The sequence below is a fragment of the Thamnophis sirtalis genome, unplaced genomic scaffold (genome assembly GCF_051295495.1).
Source record: "Thamnophis sirtalis isolate CommonGarterSnake01/CBP01778 unplaced genomic scaffold, rThaSir2_p1.2 scaffold_2, whole genome shotgun sequence".
NCBI classification, from domain to species: domain Eukaryota; kingdom Metazoa; phylum Chordata; class Lepidosauria; order Squamata; family Natricidae; genus Thamnophis; species Thamnophis sirtalis.
In genome coordinates this window covers 68,325,147-68,338,700 of record NW_028261382.1, presented here as the reverse complement: position 1 = coordinate 68,338,700, position 13,554 = coordinate 68,325,147, and the positions used below count along the sequence as shown (strand labels likewise).

The 13,554-nt window shown below is 43.8% G+C and overlaps 2 protein-coding genes across 4 annotated transcripts in view; one reads left to right on the top strand and one right to left on the bottom strand.

Annotated features, from left to right (window-relative positions):
• RSPH14 (radial spoke head 14 homolog) overlaps positions 1 to 13,554 on the top strand; it is a 115,237-nt gene that overhangs the window by 55,451 nt on the left and 46,232 nt on the right. The window lies entirely within an intron of this gene.
• GNAZ (G protein subunit alpha z) overlaps positions 1 to 13,554 on the bottom strand; it is an 80,013-nt gene that overhangs the window by 33,318 nt on the left and 33,141 nt on the right. For both annotated transcript variants that reach the window (XM_087705914.1, XM_087705913.1), the window contains exon 2: positions 11,613 to 12,867. In XM_087705914.1, coding sequence (XP_087562040.1) covers positions 11,613 to 12,335 — 723 coding nt within the window. In that variant the 5' untranslated portion in view covers positions 12,336 to 12,867. The remainder of the gene's footprint in view (positions 1 to 11,612; positions 12,868 to 13,554) is intronic.

Genomic DNA, 13,554 nt, shown 5'->3' with positions numbered 1-13,554 from the left:
CTCATAGGCATCTACAACCTTCCTTCTGAAGGCCTCAGAAGATTCTTTCAATCTAGGAATGGTTAATCCACATACTTCAGCACCAAAGAACAAGTCCAAACTAGAAGCTTCAATAAGATTCCTCCAAGATCTTCTCTAAGGATGCAAATGAATGGCATTCAAGGAAGAAAAAACCTTCATGAAGAGGACTAGAAAGAGTTTTGGAGAACCTGCCTTACACCACCTGTCCCAGCATAGCATCTTACCACAAACCAGACAGAAGCTCTGCAGTGGGAGGAAACGTGGCAAAAAACGAGGGAAGACCAACACAAGCTGCACTGCAAAGGTAGCCATTGAAGAGAGGACACAGGAAGACCCACTCATAGACGCTTGTAGTATCCGGATGAGAAACCTTCAGAGTTTGAATTAATGGATGTGCAACAATAGGAACCACTTAATCCAGTGGATGCTCAATAAGAAAAAAAGACATATTTTTACACTTGCCACTACAACTCGCCAAAGAGAGTGTATCATCCAGCATTGTGTTTCTTAACATGAACAACTTTAAGAGGTGTGGACTTCAAGTCAGCTGGGGAATTCTGGGAATATAAGTCCACACCTCTTAATGTTGCTAAGGTTGAGAAACACTTAATCTAGCAGAACCCCAAAGTACCTGGTCACTGACACAGGGACCTCTCACAGCTCTAAAAAGGGAGGGAAAGAAGGCTTAGGAGGGGAAAATGTTGAGCTGAAATACTGCTGTTAAAATTTAACAACATATTACTTATCACACGAACAGCTGCAACCCTAAGTATAATTGACACAGCTGATATAAAGGCTCATTGTGAAATTAACAGCCAAGAGGAATAGTGTACAAGGGGGAAAACCCCTCATAGGACCAACATTAGATGCTCGGGGAACCCCTCTGAAAGAGGGAGCCCCAAGGAGCACAATGAGCAGAGCATCCAGAGAGAACCAATTGTTAGTCTTGCTCAGGGATGATAGCCTAGTCCAGTCAAGTCAAGTCCATGGATAGATCTAATAGCACTTGGCAACCACAGCATCATTCCCCACCCATTTTGTTTGAATGACATGTCCAGAACTCTGACCTGGATTGGTGTCTGCCTCCCGGATACACCTGACTAGGTGAGCTAAATCTACTTTATTGTAGCAGAATCTTGCAAGTCTGAAAATAGAGATTTCCTGCAACTTTTAACTATCTTATCAACTGCAACAAGTTCTTCCTAAGTTTCTTCCTTTGACCATTAGGCCACTGGGGGCTCCTGCCTCTCTTCTCTGACTGTTCCCTAGGCTGTATCTCTTGACCTCATTCCCAAAGTCATTTATACTCCATTGCAATTGGCCAGATTGTGGTTGGTTAAATGAATTGTGGGACAGCAGTCTCTGAAGGATTTTCAACAAAAAGGGATGGAGCAATATAGGGCAGTAATTAACATACCTGAAGGATCCAATACAGTTTTCTTCAAGGGTTTATAAAGAAAGCTTTGAATAAATGTTCCTGGACAACTGCCAGGTGTTAAATAACAGTCTAGGAAATGGGTCAGATAAGGCAGGACAAGAGGAAGGAGGGAAGAATAAAGGGGCCAGGAGGACAGGTAGGGGAAGGAGAGTTACCATGGCAACTGAGTCCTAGGCGATCTGGGAAAAAGCAAAAAGTGAAGGTGGCTGTTAAGAATGTTCCTGATTTTGGCATGGAAACAGGGAATCCTCTGGGACTGCAGGTGAGGAAGTCTCCCTGGGAAACCAGCCTGAGAAGAGAGAGCAGAGAGTCACAAAGCAGCCCTGTCCGATCCTGGCCAACTCCAGTCCATGAGATGAGCTGAAGGGCTGAAAAAGCAAAGCCCTTCAAAGCGCAGGCACCTTTTTTCCTCCAGGCAAGGCATCCTTTTTTAGCAGTCGCTTGCCTACACGGTACAGTTGTAACTGGTTACCAAGGCTCAGAAAGAAAGAGGCAATGCATTATTAATTCCCATAAAGATTATTACAGGAAATTGCAGAAAGAATTGGGAAGTGTGTTGCTCTGTGAAGCAACACAGAGCTAATTTCCAGAACCAGGCAATATTGTTCACGGGACTGCACAAAACATACAAACACATTTTCCAATTTTCCAGAGTTCTTCATAGGAGAAGATACTACAAAAGGCAAGAGGAGGAGGAGGAGAAAGGCAGGTGTTCCAGCCAGAAGGATGGCGATTCAGGATCAGACTTGAGATACAGATTGGCAGTGGAAAGAGTAGCTGCAGGTAAACAGTTGCCCTGAAGATAATAATTCCTAATCTTATCCTGCTGGGAGGCAAAGCCCAGAGGAGAGAGAAACAGAAAAAGACCTTTGAGGTTTTCTTTCTAATTAATTGGTTTCTTTTTAACTTTTTAAATTTTTTTTTACATTTTTGTCAGATAATGGACATTTTATACAAGTAACAATAATAGCATTGCTGAAAGAGGGGAAAAAGTAGAAGTGTAATTGGAGGACAATTCAAAAATAAAATCCTAGACTGAACAACAACACAATTTCCAAGTGAACTGTCCTTGCTCAATCAAAAGTTCAATTAGGAGTCAAATAATAAGGAAAAAGACCACATGGTAAAAAATGTTAATACCAATGAAAAGGAAGGATCCCGTATGTGTTCAACTTATTTTGTTTATGATTATGTCTGCTGTTACAGCAAAACAGTTACATTCTTTATTAAATACAATGGCAAAAGGATTAAGGAAGGCGGAGTTGGGCATATTAAATAACGTAAGAGGATACAAATATAATTTAAAAGACTTAGAGATATATATAAAGATAATAGCAGTATCTATCACACTAATTAGAAATAAAGCAAGGAGAAGAAAACATGAATTCTGAGGCAGTAAAGAAAAAGGATCGGAATAAGGTTGACATACAGTGACTTCTTCACAGGTATTTTTGCGAACAACACGTCGTAAATTGTTTCCCTTGCTTCTGACTGGGACCTTTTGGCTAACCTATAGCTTTTCTGAAGGATTCACATCAAGTATTAACCAGGTACAACCCTTCTTAGCCTTCCAGGTGCCATCAAGTTGGGCATATAAGACTATGAATTAGTATGCTATGCAAGACGTATCACATATCTCTGTTAATTCACTTTACAACTTTGACCTTAAAAGGTTTTACAATTATATCCTCATCAAAATTTAGAGCTTGTCAGAGTTCCAGTCAACTAAGGTGTGATGTTTATCAACTGCTGATTTAAGAGGCAAGGCAGAGCTAGGTGCCTTCTTTTTATTGTTCAGACATTATGGGGGGGGAGGTTGGTTGTTGCTTATCTTTTTCCAGTTGTTTGGGATTTTTTCTACAAGGGTTCATGAAGCATCATTCTCACAATTCTATTCTTACTCCTGCCAGGTATATTAATATTCCTACTCCCTCACTTTGGATCCTTAATAAAACTTTAAAAACAAACATCAAACACTGTAACTACAATATGGGAATAACAGGAATGGATTAAAATTTCCAATTTTAATAGATTTGTATGCCGCCCAGATCAGTTCCTTGATCTGAATCCTAATTTATAACAATAAAAGAGTTGAAAGGGACCTTGGAGGTCTTCTGATCCAACCCTCTGCAGGATACCCTATATACCATTCTGGACAAATGGCTGTCCAATCTCTTATTGAAAACCTCCAGTGATGGAACACCCACAACTTCTGAAGGCAAGCCGTTCCACTGGTTTCTTGTTTTGTCAGGAAATTTCTCCTTAGTTCTAGGTTGGTTTTCTCCTTGGTTAGTTTCTATTTATTGCTTCTTGTCTTGCCTTCAGGTGCTTTGGAAAACAAGTTGACCCCTTTTCTTTGTGGCAGCCCCTCAAATACTGGAGCACTGCTCTCATATCTCCCCTAGTCCTTCTTTTCACTATACTTTATATGTTTTAGTTTCCAGCCCGCTAATCGTCTTTGTTGCTCTTCTCTGCACTCTTTCCAGAATCTCAACATCTTTTTTATATTGTGGCAACCAAAGATTATGATCCTAATCGTCTAGAAAAGCATGTGTCTTAATGAAGCCTATATATGTTTCAGCAAATAATCGTTACATGGCAATTCAAAATATATAATCCAATCATAATAATTGATCTAAAGTTCATGGTGTTTGTTCAATATTTGTTGTTAATAAGGAGTGGGCAACATTTTGTTTTCTGGAGGCCTCGTTTAATATTTGGGGGAAAGCAAAAAGAGACAATATGAAGGAGACAGTAAGACAGGAACTATAATTCTTGTTTTCTTGGGACTGGAGAGAACATTTGTAAGAGAGGGAGGGCATTTATCTTAAGCAGGGATCTTCTTTTTTATGTTATCTATTTCTTCTGAGTGCCACTACACCGGCTAACCTCAGGGCCTCTGCAGCCAGGCCATCCCTGCCCCGACAACTGCCTCACCTTGCCATGGTGGCTCCAACAGCACCATCCAGCAAGATCCCGCGTGGCCAGTGGGCCACTTCTGCTTGCTTGCAGCCACAATGGAGCAGGAGGCCGAGTGACACGCCAGTGCTGCAGCCACAAGGCGAGGCAGGTGTCGGGGTGTAGAGGGCCCTGAGGTAAGCCTAAGGCAGCTACTTTATGTTCTGCCTAATGAATCTCCCCAGTCTGGCAGCAAATTTCCGGGAACAATACGGTTAAGTCTCCATGAATCCTTTTGTGGTTGCCCACTAAATGCACAGTGACTCCAGGATAGCTCTATGCTCGATCCCTCCTCTCTGCCGGGCTGGATATTTCCCACCCGGATCAGAGAGACTATTGGGACATCTTTGAAAGAGTTGTAAAACTGTTACTAAAGCTGACAGAATGTCAATCTCATGCTTTCTGTAGCTTCATTTTCTTATTCTAGATACTACATTCTGGAATAGGAAAGAGAAGTCTTGACCTCTGTTCTTTACTCTCCTTCACTTTCCTTCTCCAGATGGTACACATCTCCATACTCTTTTACAAATACTGAAACAGAGCAAACACTACTGAGAGTAGGATGGACTTCATGCTAGTGTACTACTTTTGTTGAAAAAAATAAATGTTTGTTTTTCCCTGAGTTATCAACATGTCAAAATTATTCCCCAGTTGATCAGGAAAGATGGAGTACGCTAGGACAATTCTTGAATGGAAGTCAGGAAGCACTTGTGGAGAACAATGGTAGCAAGAAGCTTCCCAGAAGACAAAAGGAAATCAAATTGATAGGACAGAGAAATGAAGCAATGCGAAGAATATGAATAAAAATGAAGAAATAACACAAAGGCAGAGGATGTCAAGTAGAACTCTCCAGCTGTAGAGCTTCAGGATAGATTCCATCCCTCCGTAGATGGTCTTTCTGGACCCGGAGAAAAGCACAGAGGGCTCTGGAGGCTTGGCAGAAGGGAGGGATTCTTGCCTCGAACCTGAAGAGGAGCAGACAGATAGTGGACATCTGAGACTTCCTACTAACTTGAGTCCTCAGCAACCATCTGTTAGACAGAGAGCATATGAAGAGAGACAGGCTCCCTTCCTGGGCACACAACTGGGATTCTAAAAGCCCACCGACAAATGTTCCCTTCCGCTGATCCCCATGGGAATGGAGGACACAGCTCCAGACGATCGTGAAGGAGCTGCAGGAAGATACTTTCTTCCCTCCATTATCTTGACACATGTAGCCCAGAACAGACGGAAATGAATGCTGGAAGTGAACAACTGGCCCTGCAGATGGACTCCGTGGGAACAGTTTGATTTCTTCGGAAACAGGAGGCATTTCTGAGATAAAGGACTCACGACAAGAGAGGGACTGCATCTCCCAAGAACCAAGAAGGATGTGCTTGGAAACGCCTTGCAAACCTGATCCAGGGAGTGGAGTGAGGAGGGGGAAAGCAGTGCAATGCCGAATATTGGGAATCGGATGGGCTGTGAATAGGCAGGCTGCAGAGGCACACGAAGTGTACATCTCTAAAGACAAGCCAAGGATTGCAGGGGCTTTATGCAGATTATGGAAAATAATTCTTTTTGTTGTCTTAATGCAAATGGATAATTACAATTCAGGAGATGCTCCGGAACACACTGAATGGATTGCAAGCATATACAGGTGGCCCTCAGCTTACAACCGTTCAAAGTTACAACAGCGCTGAAAAAAGTGACTTATGACCATTTCTCACACTTACAACCGTTGCAGCATTCCCATCATCATGTGATTCACATTTGGATGCTTGAAAAGTGACTCACTGTCAGCCCTTCTTCATTCAAAAAGCAGGAAAGAAAACCACAGGACTCCATTGATAGAAATCAAGTGTACTTTTACTAATTATAAATGAATAGAAGCGAAGCTAAGTGAAGTCTGATTATTTAGGCGCGAAAGCGAATAATATATTGTATAATTCATTCCCCTCCCCTTGGCATCTCGTGCACAGTCCAATCATAATTCTCCCAATTGTCAGCTGTGAGATAACTTCGAAAGGCATCACCAGGATGGAATCTTGGTTCCGTTGGCCTTGGTGGGAAAAACTCCTCCTCCACATGCGCAGTAAGGTGGACAGTTCAAACTCTAGAATCTTCCTCCAGCACAACAATGAGTCCCCTCCCAAATACCATGCCCCCCCTCCCCGTTTCAATGGCAGCCGAAGCAGCAGCAAAGCAGAGGCTGACACTCACATTTATGACGGTTGCAGTGTCCTGGAGTCATGTGACACACACACACAAACACACACCTTTTGCAACTTTCTGATAAGCAAAGCCAGTGGGGATACCAGATTTATCTAACAACCAGGTCACTCATTTAAGAACTTCCCTAATCCCCTTAACAAATGTGGTGAGAAAAGTGGTAAAATGGGGCAAAACTCACTCAAAATATTTCTTACTTAGCAACATAAATGTTGGTTGTAGGCCGAGGACTACCTGCAGTTTTTTCACAAGGAACAGACCAACAACGCCAGGTGAAGTGGAGTTACCCATGAAACACAGGCATCCCTTGAGTCCAGGAGTTTCCGCACGGTGTGTTTGTGTGTGTGTTTGTGTGTGTGTGTGTGTTTCCAATCAAGAGTAGTCTATCTCAGTAGGAAGATAAGAGTAAGCCAGAAGCCCAACCCAGTGGAGAAGAACTCTGGTGGCTCAGCACTGAGTTGGCTAACTGGGTCTTATTGGTGTGCTAAGGCTGTACTACTAAAGGACCTGGCCCAAGAGCTGCATGGGGATTATCTTCCTTGTAACTGATGCCCATTCCCTTTTAGTGGAACAACCAACAATCATTCTGCTCCATTTTTTACATGGCAGTCAGAGAAGCTGGGAGAGTGGGCAGAAGCTAGCAAGATTCATTTAACAGGCTGCAGTGACTGAAGTGCAGCTTTACCGTCAAGTCAAGCCATGTTCTACACACCGAATGTTGCATTCAGTAGCATTGCATTGTCGGAAGGACACTGACAAACTGGAGCATGTCCAGGTATGATTTGAGGCTGGAAAAGAAAACCTCTATAAATTTCACTAAAGGTGATATTTACCTTGGCAAGATTTGGGTTATTTTTGGTTCATTTCTACTCTGTTTTTCCACATCCCACTGGCATATAACTGAACTGAACCTCTCCACATATCTACTCATCAGAGAAATTATGCCTAGCATGGTCTGGATCATCACCCTCAGCTCAGCAAGGCATTTTAAAAATTAGCAGTACCTTGGCTCTTTTCTAATTTTCTAAAACAGAAGCTGGCAAGGAAAATAGGAGATAAATGATTTCAGTATTCTAGCATGTTTGGTTTTGATCTCTCAATCTTTAATTTGTCAGTATGCGCTATAACATGAAGAGTTGTGTTGCTCCTTTCCATGTCTTTTCTTCTACCTGGGAACATAGAATATCATCAGAGGTGGAAGGGACCCTGGAGGCCTTCTAGTCCAACCTCCTGTTCAAGCAGGAGACCTTAGACCATTTCAGACGAATGGCTGTCTAGTGTCTTCTTAAAAGCCTCCAGTGATGGAGCACCCATCTGGAACTTAAGCCTATCTCCTGGGGTGTTGGCTATTCCTGCCAGCTTGGTGTTGTTTGCAAATGTGATGAGTTCCCCTTCTATCCCCTCATCTAAATCGTTTCTGAAGATATTGAAGAGTCCTGGGCCTAAGACAGAGCCTTGGGGTACCCGACTGCATGCTCCCCTCCATCCAGACGTAGTTCTATTAAGGAATAGATGTTGAATGCAGTTTTTAACCAGCTACAAATCCATCTGGTGGAGATACTGTCTAGCCCACATTTTTCAAACTCATCAAGAAGTAGGTTGTGGTCCAAGTTATCAAATGGCTTGATATAATAGTAGGGTGAAGCAAACCATTTATTTTATAGCTAGCCATGACTGAAAATGTATTTTTAATTTGTGAGGAGTGGCAAAGGGCATGTGAACGCTTAAAGGGAGTGGTGCAAAGCCAACAGCATCTCAAGGGAAGAACTTCACATTAATTTGTTTGTACATCAGTGTAAATTATAATAATCATGTACTACACTATGTTTGCAGCTATAATAAGTGACACAAATATTTCCCATAGGTGCACAGCTCTGCTTTCACCTTCTTAGTGGATGTACAACTAGAAGTGCAGCCTTCCAGATGTGGCTTAGCAGCTGGTTAACCTAGAGGTCTCCTTACCGTTGACCAAAACCGCAATGCAGTCTGGCCAATTTCTCTTTTGCTCAGGGAATGTGAAAAACAGTGTGAGCGCTATATTATTCACAAAGCATTTCTGCTAGATTGTCTATAAAAGCTCTTAGATTGTGAATATTCAAGTTTGGCACTTACTGTAAAGAAGGCGCAGCAATAATTTTCTCTGGCTCTAAAAAAGAGCAGGCCTCCTTTACCGAACTAAAGCTCCAGTCACAGGAGCTGATTACTTTAGATGAGAATTGGCAGGCATGAGCTGGTGCTCCTCTAGTCAATTTTGGCTGCCTTCCTTTGAATGTGACTACGGTTTTGGAAATAAGGACAAAAACTTACAGTAAAGAGTGTTTCTGGGTCAGGGTCACCTTAATAGTGTGAACAGTGACTTGTCATTCCACATACACTCCAAATGTCCCACAGGTGCTTTTTCGGGAAGCAATGGGACTTCCTTATTTGTTAACAAGAAAGTCCAGTTGCCGCCTGAAAAAGCACCTTTGGGACAACTATAACCTGGATGTCTGAGAATCTCTACAGACTATAATCTCCAAATTTTTTCAGTTAATTACATTTTCTTTGGGGGTTTTGATGCTCTCTGAGCTGGGTGGTTTTCTTACAGGCGTTTTATGAGCAACTAGGTAGCAACTAGTGCTAAAAGGCAGTGGGTTTGCACTGATGATGTTACCTACCTGGGTCATGAAACGTCTGCAAGAAAAATAACCTAGCTCAGAATACCATGGACCCAATAGTTCAACCATGAGCTACAAATATTCTTGATCGTTTTCAGATCTTTTCCACAGATCTCTTCTTACCTATGTGATTCCAGAGCATCTTTATTATATGCAAGAACATTGACTATGCAATGTTGGCTGCAGCCAGCTCTCTCTAAACTACCTTAGGACTCAAAATGAAACTCTCTTCTCCCATCATTTGCTGCAAGATGATCTCTCAGAATTAAGCAGCTCTTGTGCCTGCCTCGTGCTGCCTGCAATTCCCCACAACTGCATCTCAATTGTGGAGATTTGCATCATTACTGAAATGCATCCTACAACAAAGTGCAATGTGAGGAAATGTGTGAACTTTTTCTCAGTTTCTATGGACACAAAGCTGTATGATGGTCAGAAGTGATTCCAAGAAACCCTGAGCTCTTCCTTCAATTCCTATTTCAGAGCAGGTAAATATCCATTAGGAGGAACGGAAAAAGGAGATGCAAAGTACAGGGAGCAGGCCTGGATGTGTGCATGTGGCCTCTAAGCCTGAATTCTAGGGCTCCCTAGAAAGACAATGTGGCTGAGACAAATGAAATTGGGACTGTACTGAACTGTTCCCAGAAGTTATCATTTAAAGAAATGTAAACGATATCATTCTCAAAGTCCATAATCAATGAAGGTCTCATACAGTTATAAGCCCCCCGAGTCTCCTTGTGGCAAAATGGGTGGCAAACAAATTTAATAAATAATAATAATACACTGATTGTATAGAGTTGCACTATAGAGTGCCATCAGATGCACCAAGGGATGGCTTTGTCCTTTACTGGGACTTCTCAGACTTATTCTACGGGATTCAGAGCATTTACCAGGAATTGAACTCATGGACCTCACCCTTTGGATGACTATTTGCAGTGCCTTAACTTTGGGTACTATCCTTCTCCTGGAGTTCAGTGGGGTTATCCAGGATGTCTATCAGAAGAGATGGATACTAGAGTGCAGGTCAGATGCATGTTGCTGCTATAGAGAAATTCTATAGCAAGGCAAGATTTTGAAAGACCAAAGAAAATTGACAATAAAGATCAAGTTTAGGAGGGTAAAAACAACAGTCTGAAAACACTTTTATACAGTCGGAGATTTCCATAATTATGTTTGCTCAAATTTCAACCTGATTTTACCATATTTACTCAAAAAAAATTTAACACAGAATTTAAGATGCTTCCTGCCCGCAAGCACACATATATGTGCATGCATGCATGCACACACACGGACACACAAATCCTTCTTCACTGCTTGGTTCCTAAACCTACCTATATTTACAATTGTCAAATTTTACTGAAGCCAACCCTCAACACTTTCCTCATCTCTCTTTCTATATGCGAGTACATATGCATGTCTATGTCTGTCTGTCTGACTATATGTATGCATTTATATCTCTCCCAAGGCCAGACTCCCCAGCCAGGATGAAAAATTAATATTTATTAAGTTAATAACTAAAATCAAAATCAGTTTCGTGTAAATGAGAGATCCCATTTGTAGAATTCTTTCCTCAACTGCACCTCTAAAACCAATGTCTCTCCTCTCCTTTGATAGAAGACTGACACATCTATACCCCAAAAGAGAGGCTATGCATATTCAGACTCAGCAAGCACAAATAATTAATGAACAAAATGGCTCTGGATAACTCAGTTGCTCTGATAGGCTCCATTTCTGGTAAAGGGAGGTAAAATATGAGATCCTTTAGGTAGGAAGTGTTCTTCCATTCTAGTGGTAAGAAGGAAAAGTCTGATTGATTACAAATGCCAGGAGGTTGATGGTGTCTCTTCTATAATAAGGCCCGTAGAGTTTTTGACTTTCCCTGCCACGCCACGCCTAGGCTTGCTAGTTGGCATCTGCAGGGCCGAGCCTCTTCATCCCTGGAGACCCTCTGCTAATTCCTCCTGCGCCCCTTTCGCAGGGAGAGCTTCCCTGGGCAGAAGAGACTTCCCCATCCATACATTCCCCTTGACATCCAGGCAGCCCCCTTCACCCCTTCCCCTGCTGCCCCTGGCTTGCCTTTAGCAGCATCTTTATTATTAAATCCCCCCCCCATTGATTATCTTTCATCTAAGTAAGTCATCTTGATCTGACAAAACTAGAGCGAAGCTGAAGCTTTTCTCTAAAAGCAGCAGGAGGCGAGCCCAGGGAGCCATGCTGTGGCTTTAGAAACTATCCAGCACCGACTGGCATTCAGCAACAGAACAAACTCTCCCAGAAGCCTTCTAAGGAGGCCGTCAAGAAGGACCAAGAAAAGGCTCAGGAACACTTACGGTTTGGTTATCTTCATACAGCTTCAAGTCATATCCACTCAGCTCCACACAGAAAATTATTGCTGTAACCCCCTCAAAACAGTGGATCCACTTTTTGCGCTCGGACCTCTGCCCACCCACATCCACCATTTTGAAAGTCAGCTCTTTGAACGTAAACTTGTTCTCTACAATCCCCGTGGTCATGTCCCGGGAGCGCAAAATGTCCTCCACGGTGGGGATGTAGTCCAAGGCAGCGATCCTGTCTAGATCGTTCAGGTAGTAGGCGGCATTGTCCTCCAGGTGGTACTCGTTGGACCGGCGGAAGCACTCCTGCACCCCGGGGTCGGCCCAGAGCCTCTTCATGACCCCCAGCAGCTCTGGCGTGATCTCCCCTTTGCTCTCTGCAGGGCCCGTCAAGGCAAAGAGCTGCACAGCATCATAGGCGCGGTCGGGGTTGTGGAACTCAATCTTCAGGGATGCCAGGGCACGGATGATGCGGGTGAGAGAGTCAATGGCGTTGTAAATGATTAAGGGCTTGTACTCCTTGCAAGCTTCCAAATTAAAGCCACCGCTGTGAATGATCTTCATTTGTTTGACAATGGTACTTTTGCCGGAGTTGCTGGTGCCCAGAAGAAGGAGCTTGATTTCCCGCCGCTGCCGTTGACTCTCAGAGCGCAGGTGGCGGTCAATTCTTCGGGACCGCCGCGCTGCCTCTTTCTCCTCTGAACTTTGCCGACATCCCATGGTACAGCGGAGGTGAGCAGGAGAGGCCACCTGAGACTCTCGAAAGAGGAGCTCCGGGAATTGGGTCTCAAGGGACAGACAACCGGGTGGTGGCTGAGAAGTTTCCTCCAAAATGACCCTCCACCAGCAGCTCAGTCTCTCGCAGCAGGGGTATGGAATTCGAATGCGTCACCAGCAATTACTGGCCACCATCGTAGTGGATCTCAAGGTTCTCTCGCTTGGGGAAAATAAACAGTTGCACATTCCAGTAAGGAAGGGAGTTTCTCTTTCCTACAAAAGAGTTAGATCACTTTCTCTCCTTGGGCTGCCCTTGTCCTCCTGCATGGCTCTGTCATCCTCTTCTGCACACAAGGAATCTTCTGTATGTCGGCCGGGGAAGCTTTAGCCAGCTATGGATGGTCCAGCTGCTTCTGCAAGTGACCCTCAGGTGCAGACAGAGCCCTGGGGAACCATGGGGCTGCATGCATTTGGCTTCTTGAGCAATTCTTTGGGGCTGGCATCACGTCTGAGCACAGGACTCAGTCGTCCCCACCTGCAAAAGGAAGGCAAAATAAACTCAACTGCTGGCTCTTTTTGTGTTCCTACAGACCTTATTGCCCTCATCCTGCAGTCAAAATGGAAAAGCGGGGTAATTGTGGGAAAGCCCCAAGTGAGGAGAAGAGCATGTATGCTGGGAATCTGTGCTTAGCCCAGCAGGCCTTGCCAGCCTGATCTTTCCACTTGAGGGCAAAGCAGATTTGTTATTCATGACCTGAGAGACCGCCTCCTGCCATTTACCTCCCAAAGACCGATAAGATTGCACAGATTGGGCTTCCTCTGGGTGCCATCGGCTGGTCAATGTTGGTTGGCGAATCCCCGGGGGAGGACCTTCTCTGTTGCTGCCCCGGCCCTGTGGAACGATCTCCCCATAGAGATCCGGACCCTCACTACTCTCCCGGCCTTCCGTAAAGCTGCCAAGACCTGGCTGTTCCGGCAGGCCTGGGGCTGTTGATGAGTATCCAGCCCCACGCTAAGCTGTATGCATGATGTGAAATATTTTTAATTAACTGTATTCTTATTTTTAATTTTTACATGTCTCCTATTTTGCCTGTAAGCCGCCCAGAGTCCCTAGGGAGTGGGCGGCATACAAATGTCATAAATAAATAAATAAATAATGACCTCCTTCCCTCCTGACCAGCTTTTCTCCAAGAGGAGAGCAGACAGGGGAAGAGGTGGAAGT